Source organism: Enhydra lutris, unplaced genomic scaffold, assembly GCF_002288905.1.
Source record: "Enhydra lutris kenyoni isolate GAN:26980312 unplaced genomic scaffold, ASM228890v2 scaffoldscaffold16, whole genome shotgun sequence".
In the NCBI taxonomy this organism is placed as follows: Eukaryota; Metazoa; Chordata; class Mammalia; order Carnivora; family Mustelidae; genus Enhydra; species Enhydra lutris.
This window is the reverse complement of record NW_019154100.1, coordinates 19672933-19689500: the sequence shown is the minus strand read 5'-3', so window position 1 is coordinate 19689500 and position 16568 is coordinate 19672933. Positions and strand designations below refer to the sequence as shown.

At 35.2% G+C, this 16568-nt stretch overlaps 1 protein-coding gene across 14 annotated transcripts in view; it reads right to left on the bottom strand.

Moving 5' to 3' along the window:
• LOC111147209 (histone deacetylase 9) overlaps window positions 1-16568 on the bottom strand; it is a 926500-nt gene that overhangs the window by 443886 nt on the left and 466046 nt on the right. For all 14 annotated transcript variants that reach the window (XM_022503097.1, XM_022503098.1, XM_022503099.1 and 11 more), the window contains one exon: window positions 2907-3148. In XM_022503097.1, coding sequence (XP_022358805.1) covers window positions 2907-3148 — 242 coding nt within the window. The remainder of the gene's footprint in view (window positions 1-2906; window positions 3149-16568) is intronic.

Below are 16568 nucleotides of genomic sequence, written 5' to 3'. Positions count from 1 at the left end.
TGGCATCAGTTACTCTGGAGTGAAAGGAAGCCAACCTGGCGTGCCAACCACGACGGCCTCACCTCTGCCTGAAGGATATGGTTAGAAGCATTTCTGGTTACTCTTCATATTAAAATCTTTGGCATTTTGGCTCTGATATATCAGTCCTTTATTGGATGACTTTAGATACTGCACTGTAAAAGAAAACTTTATAACTTCCCTTAAACTGTGCCTTAAATATTAATTTTATACAGCTACTGGGATTGGTGAAACTGATTTCAACAAAAGCCCCAATCAAATTGAAATTTAATCTATCTTAGGAATCTAGAAAAGTACACAATTTAATTTCCATAGCTACTATTCATTATTGAAGACTGCAGGACTGACACTGAAAAAAAAGAGAAAGAACAAAACATCAACTGCCCATTTTCAGATGTTCTGATACACGACACAGGAAGGATGATGTGGTAGTTCTAATGGCAGACAAGGTAAGACTACAAATCTTGGAACAACCATTTACTGGCTGTGTGGTCTTGGGTAAGTTTCAGTATTTCTCTCTGCCTCAGCTTACTAAGTGGAAGAATGGGATAACAACATCTAACTCAACAGATATTGATTACAGAAACCAAAGATTCAAAATGCTAATATAAGTAAAGCTTCATATACTGTGTTCCTCATAAACATAAAATCCAAGTGAATGTTAAAAAAAATCAACTCAGCCCTTCCCATAAAAAACGTAAAGTAAAATAAAACAAAAAAATTTAAAAAGTAAAAAGCTTCCTAAACTTAAAAGGAAATTTAAAATAGATCTTTAGTTTCTGAGAAAACAGCCTATGCCTTTGGAAAATCCTTTCAAAAACTAAATTTTCCCTTTAACTATCTCAGAGTCCTTTTTCTGTCAAGAGCCTCCTCTTTTCTGCTATTTTCCAGATGTCAGCAGACCTACTGTATTACTTTGTTTGAGCTAAATTTAATACTTAATTACCTACTTGTTACTATTAACCTGTGAGTAAAATAAAACAATACATTACTTCAAAAATTTTCATGTTAATCTTTACAACTACAAAAGATACCAAATATAAATGAAAAGAAGCATTACTATTGTCCTGTATTCAGTGTAACATGAATCAGTACCACAGCAAAATGAACTATATAGGTACTTTTAAAAAGTATGGTGAAGAATATAAATTTTATTCATTCATCATTCTCATCTTAACATGCCAAGAATGAATGGAGAAGGAAATCTAAACATCAATGCTCCTGATATTTTTTCAAGGGTCAAATAATATGCTTTAAAAATAAGTCAAGGAACACTATATCAAAAACTAATGATGTACTGTATGGTGACTAATATAACATAATAAAAAAAATGTCTATAAACTAAATGAAGGTTTCCTATTCCAGAAAATACAGCCATGAGCTACTGGTTCCATATGAGACCCAAAACAAAATCCCTACTCTTAGTTTTAAGGTATCTTATAGAATAATAAATTGCAAGGGTTCTTTAAGTAAACTTTACTAAAGAAGAAAACTATGATGTTTTATATCAGATGTCAAAGTTGTTTTTTTGGAAAAGAAGATAAAGAGGCCTTTCAGGCTAAGAAAGTGTATCTTAAAAAAGAAAGGATATAGGGAAGAAGATAGCATTTTTACCTTCTCAGACACTAATATTAATGTGGTAATTTTTTATAATATTAACATAGATTGGTTATCTATATTAATCTGACATAAATGTGTTTGTATTTAACACGCAAGTGAGTAATAGATCAAGTATCTAGACCCTGTAATTTATTGCATTACTAAGTTAACATGTATTTACATCATTTTGAAGGACATAGACCTAAAAATGGGAATTTTATATAAGTATTTGCTAACTTTTATTATTGTCATAATAAATTCAAACTAAACATCTACTTAATCAGAACAAAGTAGCTTTATGTTAAATGTCTTCGTCAAGAATTTGAAAGACATTTCCCAAATAAAGCTAAAGCAATATTTATCTGAAAGATACAAGAAGAAATTGATACCCAGATACATCTAAAGTGACTTGACAACAGAATAAAAAATTCATAAAAAATTCTGGGATATGGATATAGTTCTCCTAGAATATTTTAAACAATTTGGATCTCAAGCTATCAACTACTCCCAAAATTCTTTAAAAAAATTCTTATCTGCAGCTTATTAAACTTATATAAAAATATTAAAAACATTTGCATCAGTTTCTTCATATGTAATTCTCTTGAACTTTTATGTTATCACTTTAAACGTATATATTATAAGGTCTTCTTCAAGGGGAAAATTAGGATATATTCAGAATACCCTTTTGGGGAGGCAGCTGGGACAATGGTGAAACAGGTGATGGGGATTTAGGATGAGTACCTTGGGATGTAGGAAGTGCTGGGTCACTACACTGTACACCTGAAACTCATATTACCCTGACTGTTCAATAACTGGAATTTAAACAAAAGCTTAAGAAATCCACGTATAAACCAAAAACAAAACAAAAAAGTCTCTCCTTTTATCATTTCTGATAAGTAGTTTATGCAGATCCTGTAAAAATATAAAATGGCTCTTCCCAGGCTCATGGTTCTTCTTGGTGGAGAACAGACAGGGCCAATGAGCAAAATCATATTGAAGACAAACTCAACAGAGGTTGGAAAGTTGCCTTTCCCTACTAATGATGCTGTACACTAACGGATGAGAGTGAGAGAGGCCCCCCCAAGAGCAAAGCTTGTTTTTAGTCAGCATTCCTACTACTTACCCAAGGTGCTCACCAGTAAAATCACAATTTCTTTCAGGCCATACTCCCGCATCTTAATCATGGTGAAACTCACCTCCCTACCCCCCTCCCAATGCTCCTTCTTATGCCCACGTCCTGCTGCAGGCTTCCTGGGTGAAAAGGTCAGAGGCAAGGAAACATTTGCTACCTTGATGTGTTCCTGGAGCTGCGCCTGGTGCTGCCGTGTCAAGTTCTCATGTTGTTTCTGAAACTCGGCGATCAGGAGCTGCTTCTGGATTTGCTGCTGTTGCTGGATAAGGAGTAACTCTTGCTGCAGTTGCTTCTCACGGACAACAGGATCCACCACAGGCATCATCATCCTGAGGTCGGTCCTCAGGTCTAAAGGTGAGATGGGCTCCAGGCCCACGGGAACTTCTGACTTCACATCCACTAGAGAAGCAGGAGGAAAAAGAAAGGGTGGGAGAGCATGACAGAGGATAGGAAATGAGTATGTTGATTTGGAAACAAACAAAAAATAAAAAACACTATACCGTATATGAACAGATTTTGTGTCAACAAGTGAAGTCATTTTTACAATGATAATAAAAGGTCATTAGTGTATCAGTTTTGGTAAAATGGACCATACGCTAACTTTCACCCAGCGACCCACTTTCATGAATCTTCTGAATTTCTTTTTTCAAAGAGATGAATCCTGCACCCACCACCATCCCCCCCGCCACCCCACAAAAAAACCAAAAACCAAGAACCACAAAGAGATGAATCCAGTTATTTCCTGGTATCAAAGTCATTCACAAAACTTACTCTACTGGACCACTTAGTAGTAAGTTAGGCAAACCTGGGACAAAAAAATGCTACTCTACTGAAGAAGAAATGCCAAGTTTAAAGAGAAATTTCTATCACAACTCGATTTCCACACTTGCAGGCATGTTAGTTTGTAATCAGAGTCAGAAGATATATTCTAAGATATATTCCTCAAGAATTAAGGAATTCCTTAAGAATTAAAGCTTTCAACAATGTATCTGTGGGGCTGTTGGACCTGCCAAAGAACAAGTACAAATCTGCATGCTAAGATGTTGAAAATGGTGAGTGGATTAATCAACCACAAGTGTCAGGTCTTTCAACGATGATAAACTCTATTTCAGTTACCTTATTCCTAAAATGAGTAAGGCATAAAAATGGTGAGGAAGCTTAAAACAAATCAAACCACTAGAGGAACAAAGACTGATGAGATTAATTAATTTGACAAGAATAATTATAGGATATTTAAATTTTAAAAAAAAGATAACATAAAAAATTCTTACTACTTCTATCAGATCATTTGTAGGAGAGTAGAAGCACAAAAATTCATAGACAAGGTAGTAGGAAGTAACAACATGGAGTTGTTAAAAGGATTAACTGGGATAATCCACTCTAAGGACTTACAACATACAGAACATTTCTCAATAAATGCTCTGGGTTTTTTAAATTAATAAAAATGGAATTTTCCTGTGTATGAAAATAAATCAACACAGTGTGGCTAACAAAACAAAAATATTAAGAGCAAGTATGCAAATAAAATTGCATAAGATTTTCATTTAATACTAGAAAATAAAAACACTAAAACTTCTAGAAAAGTGGAAAAGAATATAGAGGAATATAAATAATCTTTATTTTTTTAGAAGATTTTATTATTTATTTATTTGTCAGAAACAGAGAGAGAGAGAGAGAGAGAGAGAGAGAACGTGTGCACAAACAGGGGGAGCGGCAGGCAAAAGGAGAAGCAGACTCCCCAGTGAGCAAGGAGCCTGATGCGGGACTTGATCCCAGGACCCTGGGACCATGACCTGAGCTGAAGGCAGGCGCATAATGACTGAGCCACCCAGGTGTCCCTAAATAAACAATTTTTAAAAATTTACCTTTACTAGTAAAGAAATGCAAATTCTAAGTCAAAGTAAGGCATCATTTTCTAAACATTAAGTATCATCTGTACGATCCACGTATATGCATATGTGTGTATAATACCCCATTGTGTGGTGTAAGCATTTGAACAAGTAGATAATTACATATCGCAAGTGGTATTACCAAATGGTTAGAGCTTCTGAAAAACAACTTGGTGATATGTAGGAAAAATCATTAAATATTCTACCATTTGATTCAGGTTTGCCAACTGTAGGAATATATCTTAAGGAGACAATAATTACGGGAAAATACAGTTCAATGTCATACCATCCACTGAAGTATTATCATTTTAATTGAAATCCACCAACTACAAGGAAGCGTCTAAGTAAAATATGTCACATCCATATGGTGGAAAAACACATACTCATTAAAAGTAATGTTTATGGGAACATGAAGAATGCTATTACAACATTAAATGAAAAAACAGTAATAAAAGTGACATATACCCTCTGATAACTCTTTAAATAAATACAACTTAAGCCAATACACATTCACATTTATGGAGAGCCTTAAATTCTAAGGGATGTAAGGTTTGGTAGGAAAGCAAAAAAGACAAAAAATTCCAGCCCTCTTGGAGCAAATCTTCTAGTGAGTTTTTAATTGTATTAGTCTCTGAATCCTTGTAGCAAAGACTGGTGACATACAGAACAGAACATAGTTATATTTGGAGTGGAAGTAGAAATAATTTCCCCTTCTTACTTTTCTGTATTTTTCCAAATTGCATTTAATGCTCTGACTACTATTGTAAGTAACTTAGATTTGTAGATTCCAGGTTGGGAACTACAAAGTTAATTTTCCGTGTGGATTTAAGAGCTATTTTCAGTGAGTCGAAAGGCTAACAGAAATCTTGTCTGTAGAAGTTAAGGCTGCAAATACTGAATGAAACATTAATGTCCTTACTTATCACTTGAATTGCCTATGTGTACAGGGCATGTGGTATACACCTGTGGGTGGGGTGGGAGGGGGCGCTGGTATCAATCTTGGGTTGTGAACCCTGGTCAACTTTTCAACATTATTGATCAGAAGCTTGCATTGATGGTACTACACATGTTACTTTAACGGAAATGGTAAAACAATTTATTAATAAACCATAGTTTGGTGGACAGTGTCTTCTAAAACACTGATATTTATGAAAGGAGAGATAGTAATTGTGACAAGTTTGGGATTAAATGAAGATGATGGCCTGTATGATTTCTTAGTAGCAGGGTCTGTTGTAGAACTTTCAATCAAGACTCTGGAGTAACACGAGATTTTGAGCATTAATTTATAGAGTTGGTATAATTCCAGCCAAAAGCAATGACTGTTAATGATATATTTCATTTTTGCATTAAAAAGGCCAAACTACAGCCTCCAGTGTTTACATATGGAAATCCCAATAAAGAAAGGTCAGAATTTAACCCTATAAAGACAAAATGTAGAATTTCAGGAGACCCTGGGGTCTTTTCGTGTTGTCCTTCTTCTTATCCATAAAAAGTGAACATCAAATCCCTAAGAAACCTCTCCCACAAAACAAGGTAAGGGGGAAGAAAAGTCCCAGATCTCTCCAAAACAGCTATTGTAAACCTCAAAGGGTAATTTGACTTCTTAACCTGCTATCCCAACAGAAATGATTGTGTCTAACTGCTTGCCTTTGTTCAGAAACTAATCACTAAATTGTGAAAAATCACCCTCGACTTACAAAAACTGCTCTTGATTATAAATAATTGCCCAAGACTGAGAGAAAGCGGCAAGCAAGATCCCAGTCTTTCATCCAATTTATTCAGCAGCAATCCACATTCCATTTGTCTAGACTAAATATAGCAGCGTTTATACAAGAAATCAATAGTGCTTGCAGAGAGGAGAGCAAAGGCATGAATATTTCATCAAACTCAGAGAGAAATGGCAATCAGCAAACTGTATAGGTCATCTTTGGCCTGCTGGATTAGTTCTTTTATTTGGACAATAGCTCATCTCTGGCTAATCATAATCATATCATAACCATTCTTTCTATTTTTAACATTAATTGCATTGTGGGTGACAAAGACTCATCATATTCCAAAAGAAATGATGGATTTTTCTTACAGCGTCTGTGACAGGCTAATAAGCTTCCCCAGGACTAATAATAGTAACACAAGACCAGGGCTGAGTTTCAACAAGTTACAGTCACTTTCATATCATGAAATGTGAAAGAAAGGGCATTGTCTACAGCTGCTGTATTATCATAATTAGAAATAATCAACTTAAAAGAAAAAACTAACAACCACTTTTAACAGTGAGGAAATGGAATCATCTCTATTCATAACATTTCTTGTCTAGGAACATCTAAATTTCTTATAAATTACTTTAAACAGGTGCCAGTGATACATAAGTTAGAAAGAAGTTGATGCAACAAACTGTAGATATTAGCAGCACTAGCTAAAAACAAATCATGTTTTCTTAACAGATCTCAATTACTTTAGCTCGAGACCTCATAACTTTATTTCAACTCACTATGTTTGTCTGAGATTCCAACTACATGCCAACACATATATATGTTATATTTATATTATTATTCTAATACCAAATGCCCAGTTACAACATTTCAAAATATATATTAACTAGTCTTAATTATCACTTTACAAAGCCTTGTTCATTCTTTCTCCAGTGTCTTTCTTAATTGTTTCTTTGAAAGTTATTTATTCTTCTGTTTAGCCTTAATCAAGTTAGGCAATTTTGTTTTAGAAATAGTTTTTAATGAACATGGAAACAAAAATCTCCCACATCAAAATAAAAATCTCAAACCATATAATCGCATCTATTTAAGCAATACCCACTTTATAGTAACTTAATTTCTTCAACAAATTTTTAAAAATATTTTTTAAAGTGTTAATTCAGAGTTTGAAGGATAACCTAGCCACCATGAGTATTTAGGTTTTCACTTTAGATACTGTTATTTATAGCACAGGTAAGTAGGGAGAATTTTCATATGTTCAAGACCAGAAATCTTTGGTTGCTCTTTGTCAGCTGACTTACAAACAAGAATCCATTATTTTTAAGACTGTTTTAGGTGAACAGTTTGCAAACCCGATGGATGGGAAAATTCAAAGAATGCACATTTTTGACCATTTACAACTATCACAACTATGGCTGAAGACTTCACCCTGCCCCACTGAAATGAGATCTCAAAGTAGTAGCGTGCAAACTACAGGTTTTCGCAAACCATTGGCACAGGCGCAATCTCACCACCATTTGTAGGTGCCAACTCAGCTAAAAGTTGTAACTTGAAAAAATGCAATAAAAACTAGCACCATGTTTATCTCAGTTCATATTCATAACTACAGCAGCTATAACTCGGGGTAGAGCATCACCATTGCTGTCCAGAGCCAATTTACATGGAAATTAAGTTCTTTATACCAAGGAAATTGTTCTCCACAACCATTGGCAAGTGGACATATCAACTACAAGTGCTAGAATTGGGGAGAAACAAATGTTCTGATCATCTGATCAGCTAACATAAGCCGTTCTCATTGCGAACCTTCTTGAACAAAAACTGAAGATGACGTCTGGGGGAAGGGTAGATGACAATCCATAAGTAGCACATTACAGTCTTTGTCCTAACTATGGCGCTGTCAATCCTACGCTGAGCAATCCTAAAGAGTTGGCTCTGCAATGGGGGATAGATTCTAGCTTCACTGCCACTTGTCATGGTTATTTTGATCACTGAAGAGTTTTTTTCAGGTAGAATCCACAGATTTTGGGAAATGCATGAAGAACTCAAGTCTTTTTTCTTCCCTCAACTCCATAAACTTGATTTAACCCCATTCAAATCCCTTCAATATTCCCTTTTTCTGAAATCCTGCTAGCACCTCCCACCCTCTTCTAAGAATGTTTTGGAACTACACATACACAACTTCATAATTTTATTTACACTTTTGTTCCTTATATCCTATTGGTTATATCAGAGCACAAAACTATCTGATGCTTGTTTGTATCTTGTTTATCTAGTACTTTGTCTTAATAACCATATTACAGCACAAATTCTTAAGTACTATACTATCTTAAGAAAGTATCAGAGACTGCTTAGGGCTGTACGTATCTAAAACAACATTGTAGTCATTGCTTTTATGTATCATCAGGTTGACATCATTTTTCATTAACCCCTTTATTCAGCAAGTATTGGTAAAGCCCTATGAAATAACAAAAAAAAAAAGTTTTTTAGTCAGCAACAGAAGTAAGGAAAGCCTTCAGAGAATTCATATCTTGCTGCAGAAGATCAACCCATAAACTTATGTAGAAAACATGACACATGAAAGGCAATGATACTGTGTTCCAGAATCCCACCTGGGTCCTCTTCTATTTTCTCACCAGGACTGTCCATGGTCAGAAGAATCATATGGGAATGAAATTAGAAACGCATGTGCACATATGCACACACATACACATTCCCAGTTAAAGTCCTAAAGCAATTACTTATTAGGTCTTTATGATTGCTTGAATTTCAGATAAATACTATTTGACTGTTTAAATTATTGATAACTGAATGAGTTTCCAACAATAGTAAGTATTTGAAAAAAAAATGACTTCAAATATTTTTCTATTTTATGTGCCTTTCCCATGTCCCAGATCCCAATGTACCCTTAAAACTCAGAGTACTGACAGGTGACAACCACCAAAATGGGGTGGGAACCCAAGTAAAATAATATTAACCCACCCATGCTGTTTGTCTTCACAGGGTTCACCAAGAACAAGCCAGAGTGCAGAATTATGTAAACAATAAGGCTTAATTTATAAATGATCACCCCGTGTTACATTATCAAACATTTCGGCCAGCATTTGGTAAGCTCAGAAATTTTTCATCTCAAATTGGAACAATGAAGAATTAAATTACTACATGTAAATACAAAAGAACAAATCCTCCTGAAGTTACTTAATCAAAATTCTTTAATATTTCATCTAAAATAGCCAATAATGGATTTAGACTTTTTAAAAAGATCTTATTTATTTATTTTTGAGAGACAGAGAGGGAGGCAGAGGCAGAGGGAGAAGCAGGCTCCCCATGTGGGACTTGATCCCAGAACTCTGGGATCATGACCTGAACAGAAGGTAGATGCTTACCCCACTGAGCCACCCAGGTGCCCAACCAATAACTGATTTAAAAAAAAAAATACAGGACACCATTTATTGAAGGTTTTTCATTGAAATGTGTAGTGTCCTTTCTGTCTTGGAAAGCACATTTTCTCTGAATAAGTAAATTAGTAAATTTGAGTGTGCCTAACATCAAACACAGGAAAGGAGAAAACAAGTAATACATTCTCAGCCTGGTGACAAATCTGCCCAAATGTCCCTTTAGTAATACAAATATTCTTAGCTTCCACTGTCTCTACTTATGACAGCATCATCATGAAGTAAAAAAAGAATTAGAAAATTATCAAACATGAAAAGAATAATTTTTATAACAAGAATTATTTAAACGGTTAAGTCCGGAAATATAATTCTCCCTCCAAATGATTCTGTTCAAGTTATACATGTCTTTAGTTTCTTCAAGTGCATGGATACATGGCATCAATGAAAAGAAAATAAATGCAAGAAGCAACCTGGGCTTTGATTTACTATTCTCTTATTTCCCAGGGGTCTGAACAGGAAACAAAAATAACCACAAATGACTAAAATTTCAGTAGGCCTTGAAATATCAACATTTAAGTTAAAGAAAGCTAACTTTTTAATCAAAGCCTTACTATTTTGATTTACTTAATTCAAATTCCCTCTCTGCAAATATGCTTTTGAATTAAGCAGTCATAACAAACCATAACACAAACATGAATTGCCAACTCATTTGTAATACCCACTTAGTTCTAAACCATTGCAGTGTTTGCTAGCTCCTCACTATTTGAGAACCACGTAAAAGCTTCATTGAGCTTCTTGCAGTATGGAAACAAGATCAAGCCCATTTCTATGACTTCCAGGTAATATGAGCTAAGAACCTAATCCATATTACTTCGTAATTTGAGATAAAAATTTAACCTGACGTAACAGTACCTGTAAATGAACCCTTCAGTAGATGGGAAATCTTAGTGTTTTAAAATAGAAAATATAAATATTAATCCAGAAAGTTATTTATTTAGCCACATAGAACACTCATCACCTGGGATGAGCAAACTGACTTCAACAAGAGTTACAATGAAGGGGGGACAGATTGTTTCCTTCACCATGGATTTTTCCTACAACTTACATGTTCTTCTAGGTCACAGATAATAATTCACTTGTTACTTTGCACAGGGCTAACAATACTTCCTTCTTATTATGGAAATCTAATAGTTGAAGCAGCAGATTCCTTCTAACTCCATGTCATCTGACATGTAAGATAAATTCAATACCTAAGTTTCAGTTTAATGACTACCGATTGACTAAATACCTCTCTCAGCAGATACCCCTCTCTAACAACACTCTTCAGGTCCCAATTACATTTGTGTATTCAGCAAATACAATTTTTTCAGAGAACATATCCCCACCCTTCTATCAGGAACCCTTGTTTGTGGAAGTATGCAACTGTGTTCTTTCATGATAGAGAAAAAGAGCTTTGATTGGTTCTTGTATCCTGCCAGGAAAATTACCTTTAACCAGTGTGTGGGGGGGGGGGAATTCAATCTTTTCTGAGCATTTCAATGCTTAATATATTCAAGACAACAATGTGTATTAAAAGTGCAGGAAAGCGGGAGGGGAAAAAGAGCAGAAATGCCAGGTATGGTGCTTCCCTTCTTTTCCTCTTGGCTCCAAACCATCTTTTCTTTTCTACCCTCTAATCTTCAATCCTGCAAAATGAGAACAGGATTTCAACCAATTCACTCTTTTCTTTCTTTCTTTTTTTCCCCTTCTCTAGGTCTGGGTTGTTTGCTAAGTTCTGAGGAAATCTTTATTACAAAACGAAAATTCTTAAAGTCCCACTAAACCCTTCTAATATAGGATTGCACTGGCTTTTAAAAACATTTCTTTAAACAGCTGGACACTTTCTTCAAATGAAATTTTATGAATAGCCCCAACATATAAAACCAGCACAAGCAAAACTGTTCAGAAGGAACCAATGTCTCTCACCCACTAGCTTCCGCTCTGGCTCCTTCCCCTGGGAATCCAGGCTCCATGGAATTCAGTTTGAAAATCACTGTTCTAACGGCTTTATTTCTCTATTTGCTGAATTCAAATCAGAGGCAAATTATATTACTGCTCTTTCAAAGAACATGCATTACTGTTTTATGGAATTATGGGAATTTGGAATTTTTGAATTGGAAATAATAAAGTTTCACTTTGTACACACAATTTGGGGGAAAAAGTAAATGTTAAAAAATAAAAAATTCATCTAACATTGCATAATTTCAAATCTAGCCAGACAAATGCATTGGCACCTGTGTTTATGTTTTTGCCACATGGTGACACCACTTTTGCTCATAAGTAGAAATACCCACTATCCTTTGTCAGGAAGCAGTTTGAATATGTGAGTTTTAAAATAATTATGCAAGCCTGGAATTATGCAAAGTTTTCAGGGCTTGAGCATTCTAATAAAATGTGACTTCCCTATGCCGGATTCCAAATTTGGCTTTCTAAACTTGGTTAAGAACAAAGATACCATAATGTTAGTCAGTCTGGAGAGTTGCTTTCTTTTAATTTAAATTATGAAGCCAACACCAATACCAGGGCTTATGATGTGCCAAACACTGTTCTGAATGTTTTATAAAATAAATGTTAATTCATTTATTCTTTTGTACAACACTATAGGAGTTTGGACTCTCCGGGTACACGGGATAGACACGATTATGCTCCTTACTCACAGATGAGGGAAATGGAGGCCACACAGGTACTCGGCCAGAGTCATACAGCTCCTACGTGGTACAACAAGAATGAGAATAGACACCATTCGTTCCAGAGTCCATGATCTTAGCCACTGCACTCTCACTTGTGAGTTCTACAAAACAGGTATCCAATTTAATCTCTGTGCAATTCTGGTTGGCATATACCTTGGTATAAACGAGACTGAAAAGTTTTTTGTCAAAACAATATCAAATATTTTTTTTTTATTTTTAGAGGTAAAGAGAACAATCTACTTGTAATTGCCAATACATACAACATAGAGATTTGTAGTAGAACACATTTCTGCATATTTTGACACATTTGTGTTTACTCAGGTGAGTTCAAAGCATCTTTCTTAACACCTGTGTTTCGATGCTTTTTTAAGAAACAATTCTGTATTTAGGAAGTGCAAATTTGGTATTTCATCCTTTAGCCATAGAAATTTCTGTTGAGTCTAGACAATTTTTTTTTTTTTTAAATCCATCTAACTTTCCAATCTGAATCCACTCACTCACAGGTAAAGAGTGCCTAATAATGAAGTTATCCTTAGTACTTGATTAACTAAATCCCCTTGGATTGTATCAGAGGTGGAGATACGGACTCATAATTAACTGTAAATAGTGTTAATGAGATTTAAATGTGTCCATAAATTTTTAGATTACTTTTTTAATTGAAGAAAGTACGTAGTAACAAAAAGGAAGAGGCAGCTGTTTTTTGACAGTGTGAGAAAAGATTTGACAGGATAGACTGTGGTGGTTTTTTTTCAGATTTCAGAGCTTTTTTGGTATATGATTCCCTGTGCCTTATGAGGGATGATCTGCGGCCATTAAGGCACAACTTAGAAGATAAGTGAAGGGTCCACTTCAAAGAAAGGCATGAAGTTGTCAAAAAATCTGATTAAAACATATATATGTATATATATATATATATGTAAAAATAAGTAGAAATCAGTATATCTGTTTCTGTGCATTAATTAAAAACCCTCATAATCTGGCATAAGAAAGTGTAATAATTTTTCTCTGTTGGTTTCTATTTAATTAGATGTCATTAAAATTTCTATTTCTGGTAGAACTCATAGTATGTGTTTATAGGAATGGCCTGTATTCAGAGAACTGTCAGCATTACAAAACGCTTCTCAATATTTTAAGCACAGCTTTGAGATGATCAGTCTACAGCTTGAAGTGGTACACTTTGTACAAACAAAGTATAAGAAATAAGCTATTTAAGGTATTAAAAATAAAGAGGATTCCATAGAGCAGGGGTCAGCAAACTATGGCTCATGGGCCAAACCCAGCCAGTCCCCTGCTTTTTTTTTTTTTTTTTTTTTTACCACCTATGACCCAAGAATGACTTTCACATTCTTGAATGGTTTAGAAAGAAAGAAATAAAGAAACAAAGAAAGAAAGAAAGAAAGAAAGAAAGAAAGAAAGAAAGAAAGAAAGACAAGACATGTGAAGATCATTTGCAATTCAAACTCCAGTGTTCATAAATAAAGTTTTATTGGAACACAGGCACTCTTACTCATTTGCACACTGGCTATGGCTGCTTTCGCACTACAAAGTCAGGGGTGAGTGCCACAGAGGCAGTATGGCCTGCAAAACCTAAAATATTTACTACCTGCCCCTGACAGAAAAACACAATCCCTTCAGCTGCAGAGAATCTATAGCCAATGTTTTATTGTCACACAGTGATATTTCCCTGTGATAACCAAATTTCGAAGCCGTCTCTCTATCCTCTACCCTACGTAAATAGGAAGCAGAATAGGCTGACAAGGAAAACACCATGTAAAAGAAGTTCCAACATATTTCTTTGGATTGATATATTAGTTTCAGGCATTGTTGCTTGTTCTTCACATTAAGCAGCTAACTGGAAAACAAAAATATAAATAAGCATGATGGCATTTTTAAGTGAGCACTAGGTACTGAGCACTAGTTACAATTTCTGCATAAATTCTTTTCATGTCACACAGCAGCTTTTTTACTATCCCCAGTTTACAGGTGAGGATAAGGAACACCAGACAGGTTTAAGTTAATTTTTGTAAGGTCATGTAGACAACATCTTTTTTTCAAGGTGCTGTTTTATCTTGCTTACTTAAATTCATGGTAAATTTTAATTTAGAATGATGTTAAATGAAAGCCACTTTAACGTATGCCACTAAACAATTCAGGTAGGTTTTCCTTCTAATTTATCTCCTTTCCATGAAGCAGAGTTAACATGCCCTGCATGAAGCTAGATCTAGAACAAGTATTTGCTCAATTGAAATTTCTTTTAATAAGATAAAGAACATAGACTGCTCCCATCTGCACAGCAGTTGCTATATAACTATATAATATATATATATATATATGTATATATATGTATATATACATATATATATATATATACACACACACACACACACACACACACACACACATATATATATTCAAAAGACCAGGATATTTTATAGAAATCAACATTTGAATGAGTTCAGGAAAGGAATGTTTAGAAATTACAGGATATTGTGCTTATTTGACTTTAAAATTTTTCTTAATAATGTGTGGGTTGATTTAGCTTATACTGAATATTTAAAAACCTTGAGGTTTTAAAGAAACATCACATGTACCTCAAAGCTACAATAATACTACTACAAGGTTGGCTATTTTGCCCTAGTGATAGATCTGTAGCCAAACCACTAAAGAAATTCGGTGCCTCAAACAAAATAGCCCTAGTAGTTAGCATTGTAAGGGGGGAAAAAAAAACTTAGGCAATAAAACAGTTACCCAAATGTTCTTCCAGATATTAATATAATTTAAATTAATGTAACCCAAGATCATAGGAAATACATTGCTAATCATAGAGCTTAGCAAAGCCATTCTGAATCTGATGGTTTCAATTTTATTTTCCACAGAATTCATAACATAATGCAGATCAGACTGGGAGAGGAGACTCAGCAGCTTGAGAACTCATTTGTTAAACAAAAATTTAAGTCCTAGTTTTTTAAAAAAAATGCTTTAAATCAATGGTTTGGAATCTGTAATCATTGAAAGAAATTTTAAAAAGTAAATATTGCCTTGGTGAAACCAAAGATAAAGAGAGAACAAAAACTAGATGCAATTTGTATTTAACCTAAAAGAAATGCACTTGTATAGGGGTTACTCAGGTTTTCTTTCCCTGCCCAGGTGGGGGGGAGAAGGAAGGAGCTAGAACCCCGTGTGATTCCTGAGGTCAGTAAGGAAGTGAGTTCAACCTTCTGCGTTAGTCACGTGTCTATTTGATTTATGTAGGTTGTTCAATTGGGTTTCTTCATTTCAAGGTAAAGTTGGCAGGAGGCAAGATTTAGTCAAAGCCAAGGTTCAGAAATTTCTGGGCATGTCTGGAGAGCAGGTGGGACCGGCACAGCAGATGTCCATTTGCATAAAAGACTCAGGCACCTCCTAAGAAGAACTCATCTTCAGAAAAGAGGAAGCCAGGCCTGACACACTTGACCTGATAACCAAGCGTCAGGGTCTGGGGGATTCTGACTGTGCATACACAGTTCCCTCCCTTCTATGTGCACCCTCACCTCCTCATCCCAGGGTATAAACCTCATTTCCACCTTTTATGCTGTTTTGTAAATGCTTTCCCCAAACTCATTGTTAAGATCATATTGTTAAAAACATGTCTGTGGGGGTGCCTGGGTGGCTCAGTGGTTAAGCCTCTGCCTTCGGCTCAGGTCATGATCTCAGGGTCCTGGGATCAAGCCCCATATCAGGCTCTTTGCTCCACAGGGAGCCTGCTTCCTCCTCTCTCTCTCTCTGCCTGCCCCTCTGCCTACTTGTGATCTCTCTCTCTCTCTCTGTCAAATAAATAAATAAAATCTTAAAAAAAAACAAAAAAACAAAAACCATGTCTGTGTTTTACCTGACTCAGTCACGGGGTCCCATTGTTTTAGAGAACAAATAAATGTATAAATTAATATATCAGTCTTCTTTCTGTCACTGGCTCATGCCCAGTATCTTGCCAAATGATTGAAGCAGAATATGGCAGAAAGAGAACTGAGTCTGCAGTTCTAATCTTGCTCACCCTATTTCTGTGAGACTTTGGTTCCTCTCGTAGAAAACAAAGCAAAGAGGCTGAAGTGATGATTCTCAAG